A 14,161-nucleotide genomic window follows, 5' to 3' on the forward strand; every position below is an offset into this window, starting at 1 on the left:
CATGTCATTTGTAGAACTAGACTTTTTGACACATTCCATTACTCTGAACTGAAAAGTATAACATCTTGCACAGGTTGTTGGTGGCACCTTAATTGGGGAGGACGGGCACGTAGTAATGGCTGGAGCGGTATCAACATCAACACATGGTTTCCATGTGTTTGACATTCCATTCGCTCTATTCCAGCCATTTATGAGCCGTTTGCCCCTCCGTAGCCTCTTGAAATGTTGTAAAATACATACAAGAAGGCCGATAATCAATTAACCAACTTTAATCTACAAACAGTGATATAAAAACAAGGATTACAAGGTAAAGAAATCTATCATGAAGTCTCATTGTCATGTCTACTTTTTCTCATGCAGTAGAGTCTGGTGGGAGGAGCTATAGATTACAGGCTCATTGTAAAGGCTGGAATCGAATTAATGGAACAGTATCAAACATATGGAAACCATGTTTGACTTTGTTACATATAATCCATTCCAACCATTACAAGGAGCCCATCCCTCTCTAGCTCCTCCCACCAGTCTCCACTCTTCTCATGTCACACTTTCACAAAAATGCCCTTCAATGGCTCCAGTGTAGGATAGCCAAGTGGAATAAAGTGTTTCTGTAGTAACAAGTGTTGCACCACCAAATACCTCATTGTGAATGTCAGTTTAGCTACTGCATACCAGCCTGCCTGTTGGAGTTGAACTTCCCTGTCAGTGTTTCCCTTGTATCCTGTCTCAGCTCAGTAAGTGTTTGTCCAGTCTGCTGTCTACTTGCAGTACAGGTCATACTTTAGTTTGGCCCCCAGTGTTGTCCCTGCCAGGTGCTTCTTGAATGCTGTGTCCATCTCCTGGCTTTGGGCTAGGGTGAAATGGTTCTTCCAGTCCCCTACTTCACCTGGGGAGGAAATACCCATCAAAAACACATGAACAAGACAAACACATGATCAATGTACAGCAAGAGTGACATAACATTCTCTAGTACTCTGTAGTTTGGACATAAAGCATGAGGCAAATTATATTTAGATTATTAGATTTAAAAATTCACCATCATTGTAAAGCCCTAGTTATTTTTGTTGCTTTTGACAGTCATTTGTGAAGATTATTGTGTGATTTATGGAGAAAAAAATGTAAAACCGTCCCTCATTTTAAGGTCAACCCTATTACATGAACTGAACTCTCGTTTTAATATGGTGAAACTATTCTTATTTTTTTCTTCTAAAAGGAACATTGAACATCTAGTCAAATCATAGTGTAAAAGCAGGTGAGCCTGTTCTGCTCTTTTAAGCCATTTTCTGGTGTTTTGTGGTGTAAAACTGAGCTGGTCGAGCACAACATGTCAACCCTGTTACCCACAGATAGGCAGGCTAGAATAACATGTCAACCCTGTTACCCACAGATAGGCAGGCTAGAATAACATGTCAACCATGTTACCCACAGATAGGCAGGCTAGAATAACATGTCAACCATGTTACCCACAGATAGGCAGGCTAGAATAACATGTCAACCATGTTACCCACAGATAGGCAGGCTAGAATAACATGTCAACCATGTTACCCACAGATAGACAGGCTAGAATAACATGTCAACCATGTTACCCACAGATAGGCAGGCTAGAAATGTTTTAACAATTAGAAAATGTTTGAAATTTGCATTCAATTGTCCCTCCCCGTTGCAGACAACAAGCTTCCATTCCCCCTGTCATAAGGGGATTTATGGCTGATTTGAAATCATCAACCCTGTTACTTTTTTGGCACTTAATAATTCATTCAACCTATAGGAGGTTACCAAAGGTCAGTATAACAATGCTTTATTTCTCTGGAAAGGACAAGGGATGTTAAAGAATAGAGAGGACCAGCAGACCGGAGACATGAGTCTGTACTCATAGTCAACATATCAAGTGTTTGTTTGTGTTGCCATTAACCCACAATTTCTGTTTCCAGTGGGTGGTATTAAACAGACCCTGGAACAAAGCTCCCTCTATCCACATACAGCGCTCTTTCTCTCTCTTGCTCCCTCTGTCACTCTCTCACGCATACATACATATACACACACCTTTCCTGAAGAAGACGTTGCCCATCTGGCCGTGTGAGGCCTTGGAGCTCTCCTTCATAGCATTGAAGGTGCTCTCCTCTGCGATGGTCTGGACCTGGGCATCACTGAGACTGAAACCAAAGAACTCAGAGACCCTTCGCACACCGTCACTCAGGTCCTGTGTGGGTCACAATTAACATGACAGAATATAAATGACAGAAAGCAGACCGATCAAAAGTAATGTCTGTATTCAAAACGAAAGGAAGACCTGATACCTGTTTTAACTCCTCAAAGGTGACTATCATCACGTTAGGGTCATCCATTCTCCTCTCCCAGCCAAGTACATGGTCAAAATATGAACCCCAGGGAACTAGGAATAGGAAATTACTGTTCAGGTGAGGCTTTGTACTGTAAAGGTACAACTCTTACTGTAATACAACTGACTCAAGTTATACTGTTGTATAAAGCAAACTACAACATATAAACCCAATTTTCATAAGGGCTCTTCACATTAGGTACCTTTTCCACTCATAAACTCTGAGAAGAAGCTGTCCCAGGACTTTGCAGTGGGTAGCACTGGGTTCTTGTTTGAGAAGTGATAAAAGGAGACCACTGTGTCTTTCGGGTTCCTGAATATCACCAGCATCTATTTTTGATCAACAGAAGACCATGCATGACATGATAATGACAACAGTATATTTTTATAGACTGATCCAGGACATTCTTTGAAGTTTATATCCTGAGTGTAACGTCTGCTTCCAACCCACACCCTCAAACACGTAGATCCCCTGAATGCAGCTCACTTTCCAGATCCTAATCACCTGAATACACACCTCTATGTCATTATCACACACTATTTAGTTCAGTTCTTTGCACCCCATCACCATGAGGTATTGTTTGTTTTGTGACATGTCTTTCGCCGTGATTTACGCCTCCCATGTATGATAGTGAGGCAGGCAAAAACTAACAATGCCTTTTTGGCTATTCCCTGCCTGTACTTTAGCCTGTTATCTACCTATTGCCTGATCTCCTGGACTACGTTACTTCATTTTCACTGCCTGTACTGTTACCTTTGGACCCCCTGTGTAAGACCTGCTGCCTGCCCCTGGACCCAGCTACCTGCCTCTTCCTGTGGTCCTTTTCAATAAACACCTGCTGCTCCCTGTGCTTGAAACCAGCTCTCTGTCTTCCCTCGTGTTCATTACACTGAGGGAAGGGGAGGGCAGAGTTATGGCGAGTTGTGAGACACACTGTACTGCAAGTTGGAGGTTTTATATTTCAGTGTAGCATAGTTACTGTCTGCTGAAAAGTGTCCTACGTGTGTATGCTATTTGATTATTCCATCAACCGTGTACTCTGTACAGTGTGTGCTTAATCAGTCTACCATGTACTCGGGACAGTGTGTGCTTAATCAGTCTACTATGTACTCTGTACAGTGTGTGATTTGCAGTGTATGTGTCTGTGTGGGACGCTCTCTGCTGTGGCTGCCTCTGCAGAGAAACACTAGCTGCCATACTACACAGGAAAAGCTTTCACTCTTACACAACAGGGGAATTACACGTTGCTGTTTGGTGGAAGTTGTGATGGAATTTTGTATAAAAAGAGGAACTACTGTGGAGCACTAAAAAAAAGCTGTAAAAATGTCATAGTAATTGTGAGTTTCACAACAACACCTGTATTCTGGTTGAAAGTACATACCTTTGTTTTCTTTGTGGTGAAGGATTCAGGAATGTTATCTGGGTGCATGTGTGTCCCCAGAAATCTAGGGGACGGTGCTTGGTGAAAAACCTGCGAGATAGACAAGGCATCCATTTAACGCTACGTGAGCCATGGTATGCTGTTGCTCTAACTCATCTAAACAGACACTGTGCAAATAGGCATGTTATGTCATTTTAGGCACAGTAGCTCGCAAGTTCAGTGAACAAACTCTTCACTCCTGACACAGATAACCATAGAAAACACTTTTATATGAATGAATCTCACTATATTCTCCACAGTTAATTGCATTCGATGTGAGAATCACTGGTGTATACTGTAGGTAGACCCCTCTTCTTGGATGAGGTCAAGCTGTGCTAACATTTCCATACACAGAGGCTCATGAGGGCATTCAGTGGAGGGCACTCACAGAACATGTGTTAGCAATTTACTAACATTCACTAACTAGCCTTATTGGATCACAGCATGATTGCAACGCCTGTATGTAATTATTGTGGCCAGTTACAGAACAGCAAAATGAAATTACTATTTAGCAGATGGGGATCTGTGAAACTCACTCCTCTGCCTGAATTGTCTCAACTTGCGCTGCCGACTAGATAGATGCATCGGGAGGGTGGTCACATGTGTTTGCGAGGCAGACGTTCTGAGTTCGAGCCTCGGTATGAGCCGACTCAGGAGAAAACGGCACTCGCTAAACAAACAGTGTGACGTCCTTTACACCCGACCTGAAAACCTACTTTATAGACCTAAAGTTACCTGAACACCGGCAGGGTAGCCTAGTGGTTAGAGTGTTGGACTAGTAACCGGAAGGTTGCAAGTTCAAACCCCCGAGCTGTCGTTCTGCCTCTGAACAGGCAGTTAACCCACTGTTCCTAGGCCATCATTGAAAATAAGAATTTGTTCTTAACTGACTTGCCTGGTTAAATAAAGGTTAAATAAAAAATAAAATAAAAAATATAACTATAGAACCTGCAGACTTCTGGGGATCTGTGCATTAGTGAACCAAACAACCCATAAACAGCATTTCCAATAAACTACACATGTAGTATTTCTATATTTGACTTATTTGAGGCAGACAAACCTGCAGTGTTGCTAAAGCTACAGGAAGTCAACCAGTATTGCACAAACCTGGAGCATTTCGGTCCCAAAGAACTCCATCAATGGAGGGAATTTGGACTCTGCTTTTTCACCAGTTGCTTGTGCTATTATTTTACGCAGCACCGCCACCATCCAATTAAAACCTGCCAGACACAGAGAACATTCAGGTCCATTTACACTTGAGCATTAAGATAATGTTTTTCAATTTACACAGAGGGATCGGGAATAGAGAGGTGTAGTGTCCTTTGATATTCTTCGAAAAGTGTCATGTTTCACTATTTCATTATTGCATTATCACAAAATATTTGTAATGTCAGGGGCAATCCCATTCAGATATTGAGTCTAGTCATGGATGAAAAACCATTCTCCATTGAAAGTGCACTTTAGTCCAGTACTAGGCTTAATCTGGATCTAGGAAACCAGCCCCTGGTGTTTTGTAAGATCCATAAAATGGTTTCAGCAATAGTATCCCTGGAGCAAATTAGGATTAAGTGCCTTGCTCAAGCACACAGACGGATGTTTCACCTTGTTTACTCAGGTATTCAAACCAGCAACCTTTTGGTTACTGACCCAATGCTCTAACCACTAGGCTACCGGCCACCCAGCAGGTACATGACCACATAAACCATGTTTATGTCATATGCAGATGATTACAGAAACATGGGGCTTTGTCCTCTTACAGGGCCCATAGAGTTAGATAGAGGACTCATTTTTGTATCTGTGCCATTATGGTATCTGTGACAGCATGGGCAGCGTTGTTGAAGCTATCTCCACTTGAAAGTAGTAATTATTTTAATGATTTTGTGTTTGAAAAAAGCGTAAAGGTGATATTGGGGATTCACCTTCACTTGCATTATTTCATTATATTAAATTGACTGCATTATATGTGCATGTTCAGTTATCTTGATAGTGTCAAATAAGTGCATGTACTGTAGGGAGAGGGATGTCTCTATACAGCAGAGAGATGGATGAACCTCATAGGGAAAACCTGTGCGACTGACTTGGACCCCTTGGTTTTGTTTGTCCACCCGCCTCCTTGAGAATTGACCACAAGTTGTCAATGGGATTAAGGTCTGGGGAGTTTCCTGGCCATGGACCCAAAATATCAATGTTTTGTTTCCCTGAGCAACTTGAATATCACTTTTGCCTTATGGCAAGATGCTCCATCATGCTGGAAAAGGCATTGTTCGTCGTTCCTGGATGGTTGGGAGAAGTTGCTCTCTTGGAGGATGTGTTGGTACTATTCTTTATTCATGGCCGTGTTCTTAGGCAAAATTGTGAGTGAGCCCACTCCCTTGGCTGAGAAGCAACCCCACACATTAATGGTCTCAAGATGCTTTACTGTTGGCATGACACAGGACTGATGGTAGCACTCACCTTGTCTTCTCTGGACAAGCTTTATTCCGGATGCCCCAAACAATCAGAAAGGGGATTCATCAGAGAAAATGACTTTACCCCAGTTCTCAGCAGTCCAATCCCTGTACCTTTTGCAGAATATCAGTCTGTCCCTGATGTTTTTCCTGGAGAGAAGTGGCTTCTTTGCTGCCCTTCTTGACACCAGGCCATCCTCCAAAAGTCTTCACCTCACTGTACGTGCAGATGCACTCACACCTGCCTGCTGCCATTCCTGAGCATCCTCTGTACTGGTGTTGCCTCGATCCCGCAGCTGAATCAACTTTAGGAGACGGTGCTGGCACTTGCTGGACTTTCTTGGGCGCCCTGAAGCCTTCTTCACAACAATTGAACCGCTCTCCTTGAAGTTCTTGATGATCCGATAAATGGTTGATTTAGGTGCAATCTTATTGGCAGCAATATTCTTGCCTGTGAAGCCCTTTTTGTGCAAAGTAATGATGACGGCACGTTTCCTTGCAGGTAACCATGGATGACAGAAGAACAATGATTCCAAGCACCACCCTCCTTTTGAGGCTTCCAGTCTGTTATTTAAATGCAAAATGCAATCAGCATGACAGAGTGATCTCCAGCCTTGTCCTCGTCAACACTCACACCTGTATTAACGAGAGAATCACTGACATGATGTCAGCTGGTCATTTGGTGGCAGGGCTGAAATTCAGTGGAAATGTTTTTGGGGATTCAGTTCATTTGCATGGCAAATAGGAACTTTGCAGTTGATTTGTGTGAATTAATATTTGTGTCATTCGCAACTTTTGACAAGTTTCTTTACGATTGATGTTGTATAAACATTTTATGCGTGTGTGCATTTAAGTATGTGCTTCTGAGTGTGTGTTTGTGTGTGTGAGCAAAAGGTGGAGGATAGTATGTGTATTAAAATTAAGGAAATCTAACGTGAAGCATAGATTTTGGAATGGTATTACATGATCGGTTAAAGTTACTACATTATCAATTTAAAAATGTTTAACATTTAGATGTTAACCAGTGATATTACATTAACTGTTGTTACAAGGTATTACATTAACCTGTGTCATTACATTAACCTGTGTCATTACATTAACCTGTTATTACATTAACCTGTGTTATTACATTAATACATTAACCTGTGTTATTACATTAAACATTGTTGCAAGGTATTACATTAACCTGTGTCATGACATTAGCCGGTGTCATTACATTGACCTGTTTTATTACATTGACCTGTGTTATTAAATTCACCTGTGTTATTACATTAAATGTTGTTACAAGGTATTACATTGACCTGTGTCATTACATTAACCTGTGTTATTACATTAACCAGTGCTATTACATTAAACATTGTTATTACATTAAACATTGTTGCAAGGTATTACATTAACCTGTGTAATGACATTAGCCGGTGTCATTACATTAACCAGTGTTATTACATTAGCCAGTGTTATTACATTAGCCAGTGTTATTACATTAGCCAGTGCTATTACATTAGCCAGTGCTATTACATTAAACATTGTTGCAAGGTATTACATTAACCTGTGTCATGACATTCGCCGGTGTCATTACATTGACCTGTGTTATTACATTAACCAGTGCTATTACATTAAACATTGTTATTACATTAAACATTGTTGCAAGGTATTACATTAACCTGTGTAATGACATTAGCCGGTGTCATTACATTAACCAGTGTTATTACATTAGCCAGTGTTATTACATTAGCCAGTGTTATTACATTAGCCAGTGTTATTACATTAGCCAGTGTTATTACATTAGCCAGTGTTATTACATTAGCCAGTGTTATTACATTAGCCAGTGCTATTACATTAGCCAGTGCTATTACATTAAACATTGTTGCAAGGTATTACATTAGCCGGTGTCATTACATTAACCAGTGTCATTACATTAACCAGTGTTATTACATTAACCAGTGTTATTACATTAACCAGTGTCATTACATTAACCAGTGTTATTACATTAACCAGTGTTATTACATTAGTCAGTGTTATTACATTAGCCAGTGTTATTACATTAGCCAGTGTTATTACATTAGCCAGTGTTATTACATTAGCCAGTGTTATTACATTAGCCAGTGCTATTACATTAAACATTGTTGCAAGGTATTACATTAGCCGGTGTCATTACATTAACCAGTGTCATTACATTAACCAGTGTTATTACATTAACCAGTGTTATTACATTAACCAGTGTTATTACATTAACCAGTGTCATTACATTAACCTGTGTCATTACATTAACCAGTGTCATTACATTAACCAGTGTTATTACATTAACCAGTGTTATTACATTAACCAGTGTTATTACATTAACCAGTGTTATTACATTGACCAGTGTTATTACATTGACCTGTGTTATTACATTGACCTGTGTTATTACATTGACCTGTGTTATTACATTAGCCAGTGTTATTACATTAAATGTTGTTAGAAGGTATTACATTGACCTGTGTCATGACATTCGCCGGTGTCATTACATTAACCAGTGTTATTACATTAACCAGTGTTATTACATTGACCAGTGTTATTACATTGACCAGTGTTATTACATTGACCTGTGTTATTACATTGACCTGTGTTATTACATTGACCTGTGTTATTACATTGACCTGTGTTATTACATTAGCCAGTGTTATTACATTAAATGTTGTTAGAAGGTATTACATTGACCTGTGTCATGACATTCGCCGGTGTCATTACATTAACCAGTGTTATTACATTAACCCGTGTCATTACATTAACCTGTGTCATTACATTAACCTGTGTCATTACATTAACCTGTGTCATTACATTAACCCGTGTCATTACATTAACCCGTGTCATTACATTAACCCGTGTCATTACATTAACCCGTGTCATTACATTAACCCGTGTCATTACATTAACCCGTGTTATTACATTAACCTGTGTTATTACATTAACCTGTTATTACATTAACCTGTATCATTACATTAACCTGTGTTATAGCTCAGTTGGTAGAGCATGGCGCTTGTAACGCCAGGGTAGTGGGTTCGATCCCCGGGACCACCCATACGTAGAATGTATGCACACATGACTGTAAGTCGCTTTGGATAAAACCGTCTGCTAAATGGCATATATAACCTATATATTATTAACCTATTACATTAACCTATATTATAAACTGGTGTTATTACATTAACGTATATTACATATTATTACATTAACCTGTGTCATTACATTAACCTGTGTCATTACATTAACCTGTGTCATTACATTAACCTGTGTCATTACATTAATACATTAACCTGTGTCATTACATTAATACATTAACCTGTGTTATTACATTAATACATTAACCTGTGTTATTACATTAAACATTGTTGCAAGGTATTACATTAACCTGTGTCATGACATTAACTGTTGTTACAAGGTTTTACATTAACCTGTGTTATTACATTAACCAGTGTTATTACATTAACTGTTGTTACAAGGTATTACATTAACCAGTGTTATTACATTAACTGTTGTTACAAGGTTTTACATTAACCAGTGTTATTACATTAGGCATTGTTACAAGGTATTACATTAACCAGTGTTATTACATTAACCTGTGTCATTACATTAACTGGTGTTATTACATTAACCGTTGTTACAAGGTATTACATTAACCGGTGATATTACATTAATCGGTGTTAATATATTAACCTGTGTTATTACATTAACCTGTGTTATTACATTAAACATTGTAACAATGTATTACATTAACCTGTGTCATTACATTAACCGGTGTTATTACATTAGCCTGTGTTATTACATTAGCCTGTGTTATTACATTAACCTGTGTTATTACATTAACCTGTGTTATTACATTAGCCTGTGTTATTACATTAGCCTGTGTTATTACATTAGCCTGTGTTATTACATTAGCCGGTGTTATTACATTAGCCGGTGTTATTACATTAGCCGGTGTTTTTACATTAGCCTGTGTTTTTACATTAGCCTGTGTTTTTACATTAGCCTGTGTTTTTACATTAGCCTGTGTTTTTACATTAGCCTGTGTTATTACATTAGCCTGTGTTATTACATTAGCCTGTGTTATTACATTAGCCTGTGTTATTACATTAGCCTGTTATTACATTAACCATTGTTGCAAGGTATTACATTAAACAGTTTTATTACATTAACCAGTGTTATTACATTAACCAGTGTCATTACATTAACCTGTGTCATTACATTAACCTGTGTCATTACATTAACCAGTGTTATTACATTAACCAGTGTTATTACATTAACCAGTGTTATTACATTAACCAGTGTTATTACATTAACCTGTGTCATTACATTAACCGGTGTTATTACATTAACCTGTGTCATTACATTAACCTGTGTTATTACATTAATACATTAACCTGTGTTATTACATTAACTGTTGTTACAAGGTATTACATTAACCTGTGTCATTACATTAACTGTTGTTACAAGGTATTGCATTAACCTATGTTATTACATTAACCTGTTATTACATTAACCTGTATTATTACGTAAACTGGTGTTATTACATTAACGTTGTTACAAAGTATTACATTAACCGGTGTTATTACATTAATACATTAACCTGTGTTATTACATTAACCGGTGTTATTATATTAACCTGTGTTATTACATTAACCTGTGTTATTACATTAACCGTTGTTGCAAGGTATTACATTAAACTGTTTTATTACATTAACCAGTGTTATTACAATTACATTAACCGGTGTTACAAGGTATTACATTCGCCGGTGTTATTACATTAACCAGTGTTATTACATTAACCTGTGTTATTACATTAACCGTTGTTACAAGGTATTACATTAACCAGTGTTATTACATTAACCAGTGTTATTACATTAACCAGTGTTATTACATTAACTGTTGTTACAAAGGTGCCTCTCTGCCAGTGTGCAGAGCGGCCTGTGTTTAATTCAACATTCCTCAACACTGATTACCTTACTGACATAGTGTGCAGTGGAAAGAGCTGACAAAGCTGCAAAACTGTGTTGTTTTGACAAGGTTATAACCAGAAACAGACTTTTTGCAACCATTTTTGCCTGACAGGGAGGGCCTACCGAAAAGCACACAGATCGTATTCTGCAAGTCCAAACATTCAGAGGCCCATCCATTGTGAAACTGAATTTTAGATCACTTCAAACCCAGTTCGCAAGTCAAATACCTTTTGTCTGTCTCCTTTTTAAATACACAGCAAGACAAAATATCATAGGCTATGTGTAAGACACTATGAGCTATGTGTAAGACACTATGAACTATGTGTAAGACACTATGAGCTATGTTTAAGACACTATGAGCTATGTGTAAGACACTATGAGCTATGTGTAAGACACTATGAGCTATGTGTAAGACAATATGAGCTATGTGTAAGACACTATGAGCTATGTGTAAGACACTATGAGTACGCGTCATTACCCCAATTGTATTTTGAACTTGAGCCCATTATAAAAAATGTGTTATCTAGAACCTTAACCTTTTACTGCAGTGGGCTAAATCATGGTCATACAGCATTTCTTGGTAGTCTTACATCTACTTTGAGACAAAAGTATACACCTCACACACATGGTTATGGACTTACCTGGAGCCAAGAAAGGTTCTACTTGGAACTAGAAGTTTTTGTTATTTTAATTTTTATGGGGACAGCCGAAGAACACTTTTGGAACCCTTTTGTCTAAGTGTGTACAGTAGGTATAGGCAGAGAGTAGACTTGTAAATACCAAGTGGAACACTCCTTTTTCCACTGATTAAACTTGATATAATAAGGTAGTCAGTGACTATTAGAAAACATAAATGCTTAATCAAGATGCTCATTGCCAAAGGATGTCTCTCAAGGAAGTAACTACACATGACTTTACTAATGCACATTCTGTTGACCATCTAAATACAGTTTTCTCCCTTAAATATTTTTTGACTTACCACATTTGGGATATGCAACTAACATAACATCATCTGCTCTTGCTTCCAGCCTCTCCATAGCCTTCAGGTTCTCCTCTGGACTCATGAGGACAGGGTACAGCACTCCGTTATATCTGTACAACTTATCCTCCTCCTTCATATCTTTAGCCAGTTCCATTTTGGACTGGATTTTGGCTGAGAAAGAACTGCTCATTTTGTATAATCCTGTAGAAAATCTCAAGCGTGAATCTTTTCAGTTTACACCTCCAAGTGGATTTGTTCAGTTGGACTACCACAAGCTCCACTCTGTGTATGAGTGTGGGTGCATGTGTGTGAATGTGGTTGTGTGTGTGAGAGTGAGTATAGTAAGAGGAGAAAGAGGTGTGTCCTTCACAGATAAAGCTTGCATGAGAAGTAGGAGTTTCCTGGTTTCTGTAGGAGTGTTGAGAAGGTCTGGTTTCCTGTGTGTGATATCTCAGATGTTGAAATGTCCTCCCATGGGTGCTTATATAAACCATTCACATGTGCAGGAATTTCCCTTAGAATCTAGTGGCCCCTATAGCTTCATCCACTCAAAGACTAAAGTAAATACTGTTGCCTCATTCACATTTTTCACTGTCACTTGATTAACCGTTTCTGTACAATGTGACTACTCATGTCCAGAAATAAGCAAATAAGCTTCCTCTCTGGCCTCCCTCTTGACATGGTGCCACCAAATCAAAACACACCCAGCATGACATAAATCATGGCGTGTGGTCAGACTTCACATTTTCCCATACTCTTAATGGAAATTAATCATCTCTGCATAATAATGATTTTGGAAATGAGGCCCATTCAACAGTGCCGGTAATAGACAAGGTTATGGGTTCAGTGAACATTGAGATGGGAAAGTATTTACGGTGTAAATAAATAAAATGGGAGGTTTTAGTTAGATGTTTCACTGCAAAGCGTATCCTGCTGGGATCTTGGTATGCATACGTCATTAATTCTCGCTTTTATTGTAGGTTATTGGACTACTCCTTACTGAGACATCTGCTGGTAATACAGGGGAAATAATGACAACCCATCAACCCCTAAAAGCCCAAAACAGAGGAGACAGAGAAGATGTGATAGCATCTCTAGAGCAGAATGGTTTTGTGTTGCTTATATAGGCCTAGTTCTATGTGGCACAGGCTTTGTGATGAAAGTGTGCATTGGATGAGATGTTAACATGATGTGATATGTTATGACTGGAGTTATTCTGACCCTCTCCCATCAACGGGCCAATACCCTTTTGCTGCATGACTTAGGGAGGTTGTATATACTGTATACCACCTACCTATACAGAGCACTATAATGGAACGACTCAAGTGCACATAAGGATGTTTTATCGCCCAAAACTGTACAGCAACCAGACTCAAACTCACTTTGACACATGTCAAAGCGTTTGGAGAGAATGATGGCATTTCTAAAAGATAAGGTCCTCCAGCTCAAGTAGCCAGTCAGGAGATGTGCCCTGTGCTAAACATGAGAACCCCTAGCAGGCCTCCAGTCTCTCTGTAACGGCGTTCGTTCGTCGAAAGAGAGTCGGACCGAAATGCAGCGTGGTGGTTACTCATGTCTTTAATGAAACAAATGACGATACATGAAATAACTTAATAAATACAAAAACAACGGAACGTGAAAACCTAATACAGCCTGTCTGGTGAACAACAACACGGAGACAGGAACAATCACCCACGAAATACACAGTGAAACCCCGGCTACCTAAATATGAGAGACAATCAGAGACAACGAATCACCTGACTCTGATTGAGAAAGGCCTCAGGCAGCCAACCTAAGCTACACGCCTACTCAGCCGCAATCCCAATGCCTACAACACCCCAATATGAAACACAACATATAAACCCATGTCACACCCTGGCCTGACCAAATATATAACGAAAACACAAAACACTATGACCAAGGCGTGACACTCTCCAAGTGATTACAGGACTACAGGACTATTAATTCAATAAATGCGGATGCAGATCTGAACAGAAACA

The 14,161-nt window shown here is 39.1% G+C and overlaps 1 protein-coding gene across 1 annotated transcript; it reads right to left on the minus strand.

Moving 5' to 3' along the window:
* Window positions 1–253: 253 nt before the first annotated feature.
* Window positions 254–12,506, minus strand: LOC124041165 (sulfotransferase 6B1-like). The gene is made up of 7 exons (XM_046358412.1): window positions 12,159–12,506; window positions 4,864–4,976; window positions 3,718–3,807; window positions 2,539–2,665; window positions 2,295–2,389; window positions 2,041–2,197; window positions 254–883 (listed from the first exon to the last, which is right to left on the minus strand). Exons 1-7 carry the CDS (start codon window positions 12,349–12,351, stop codon window positions 756–758), a joined length of 903 nt encoding a protein of 300 aa, XP_046214368.1. The 5' UTR covers window positions 12,352–12,506; the 3' UTR covers window positions 254–755.
* Window positions 12,507–14,161: the final 1,655 nt, after the last annotated feature.

The sequence above is a fragment of the Oncorhynchus gorbuscha genome, linkage group LG08, assembly GCF_021184085.1.
Source record: "Oncorhynchus gorbuscha isolate QuinsamMale2020 ecotype Even-year linkage group LG08, OgorEven_v1.0, whole genome shotgun sequence".
Classification (NCBI taxonomy): Eukaryota; Metazoa; Chordata; class Actinopteri; order Salmoniformes; family Salmonidae; genus Oncorhynchus; species Oncorhynchus gorbuscha.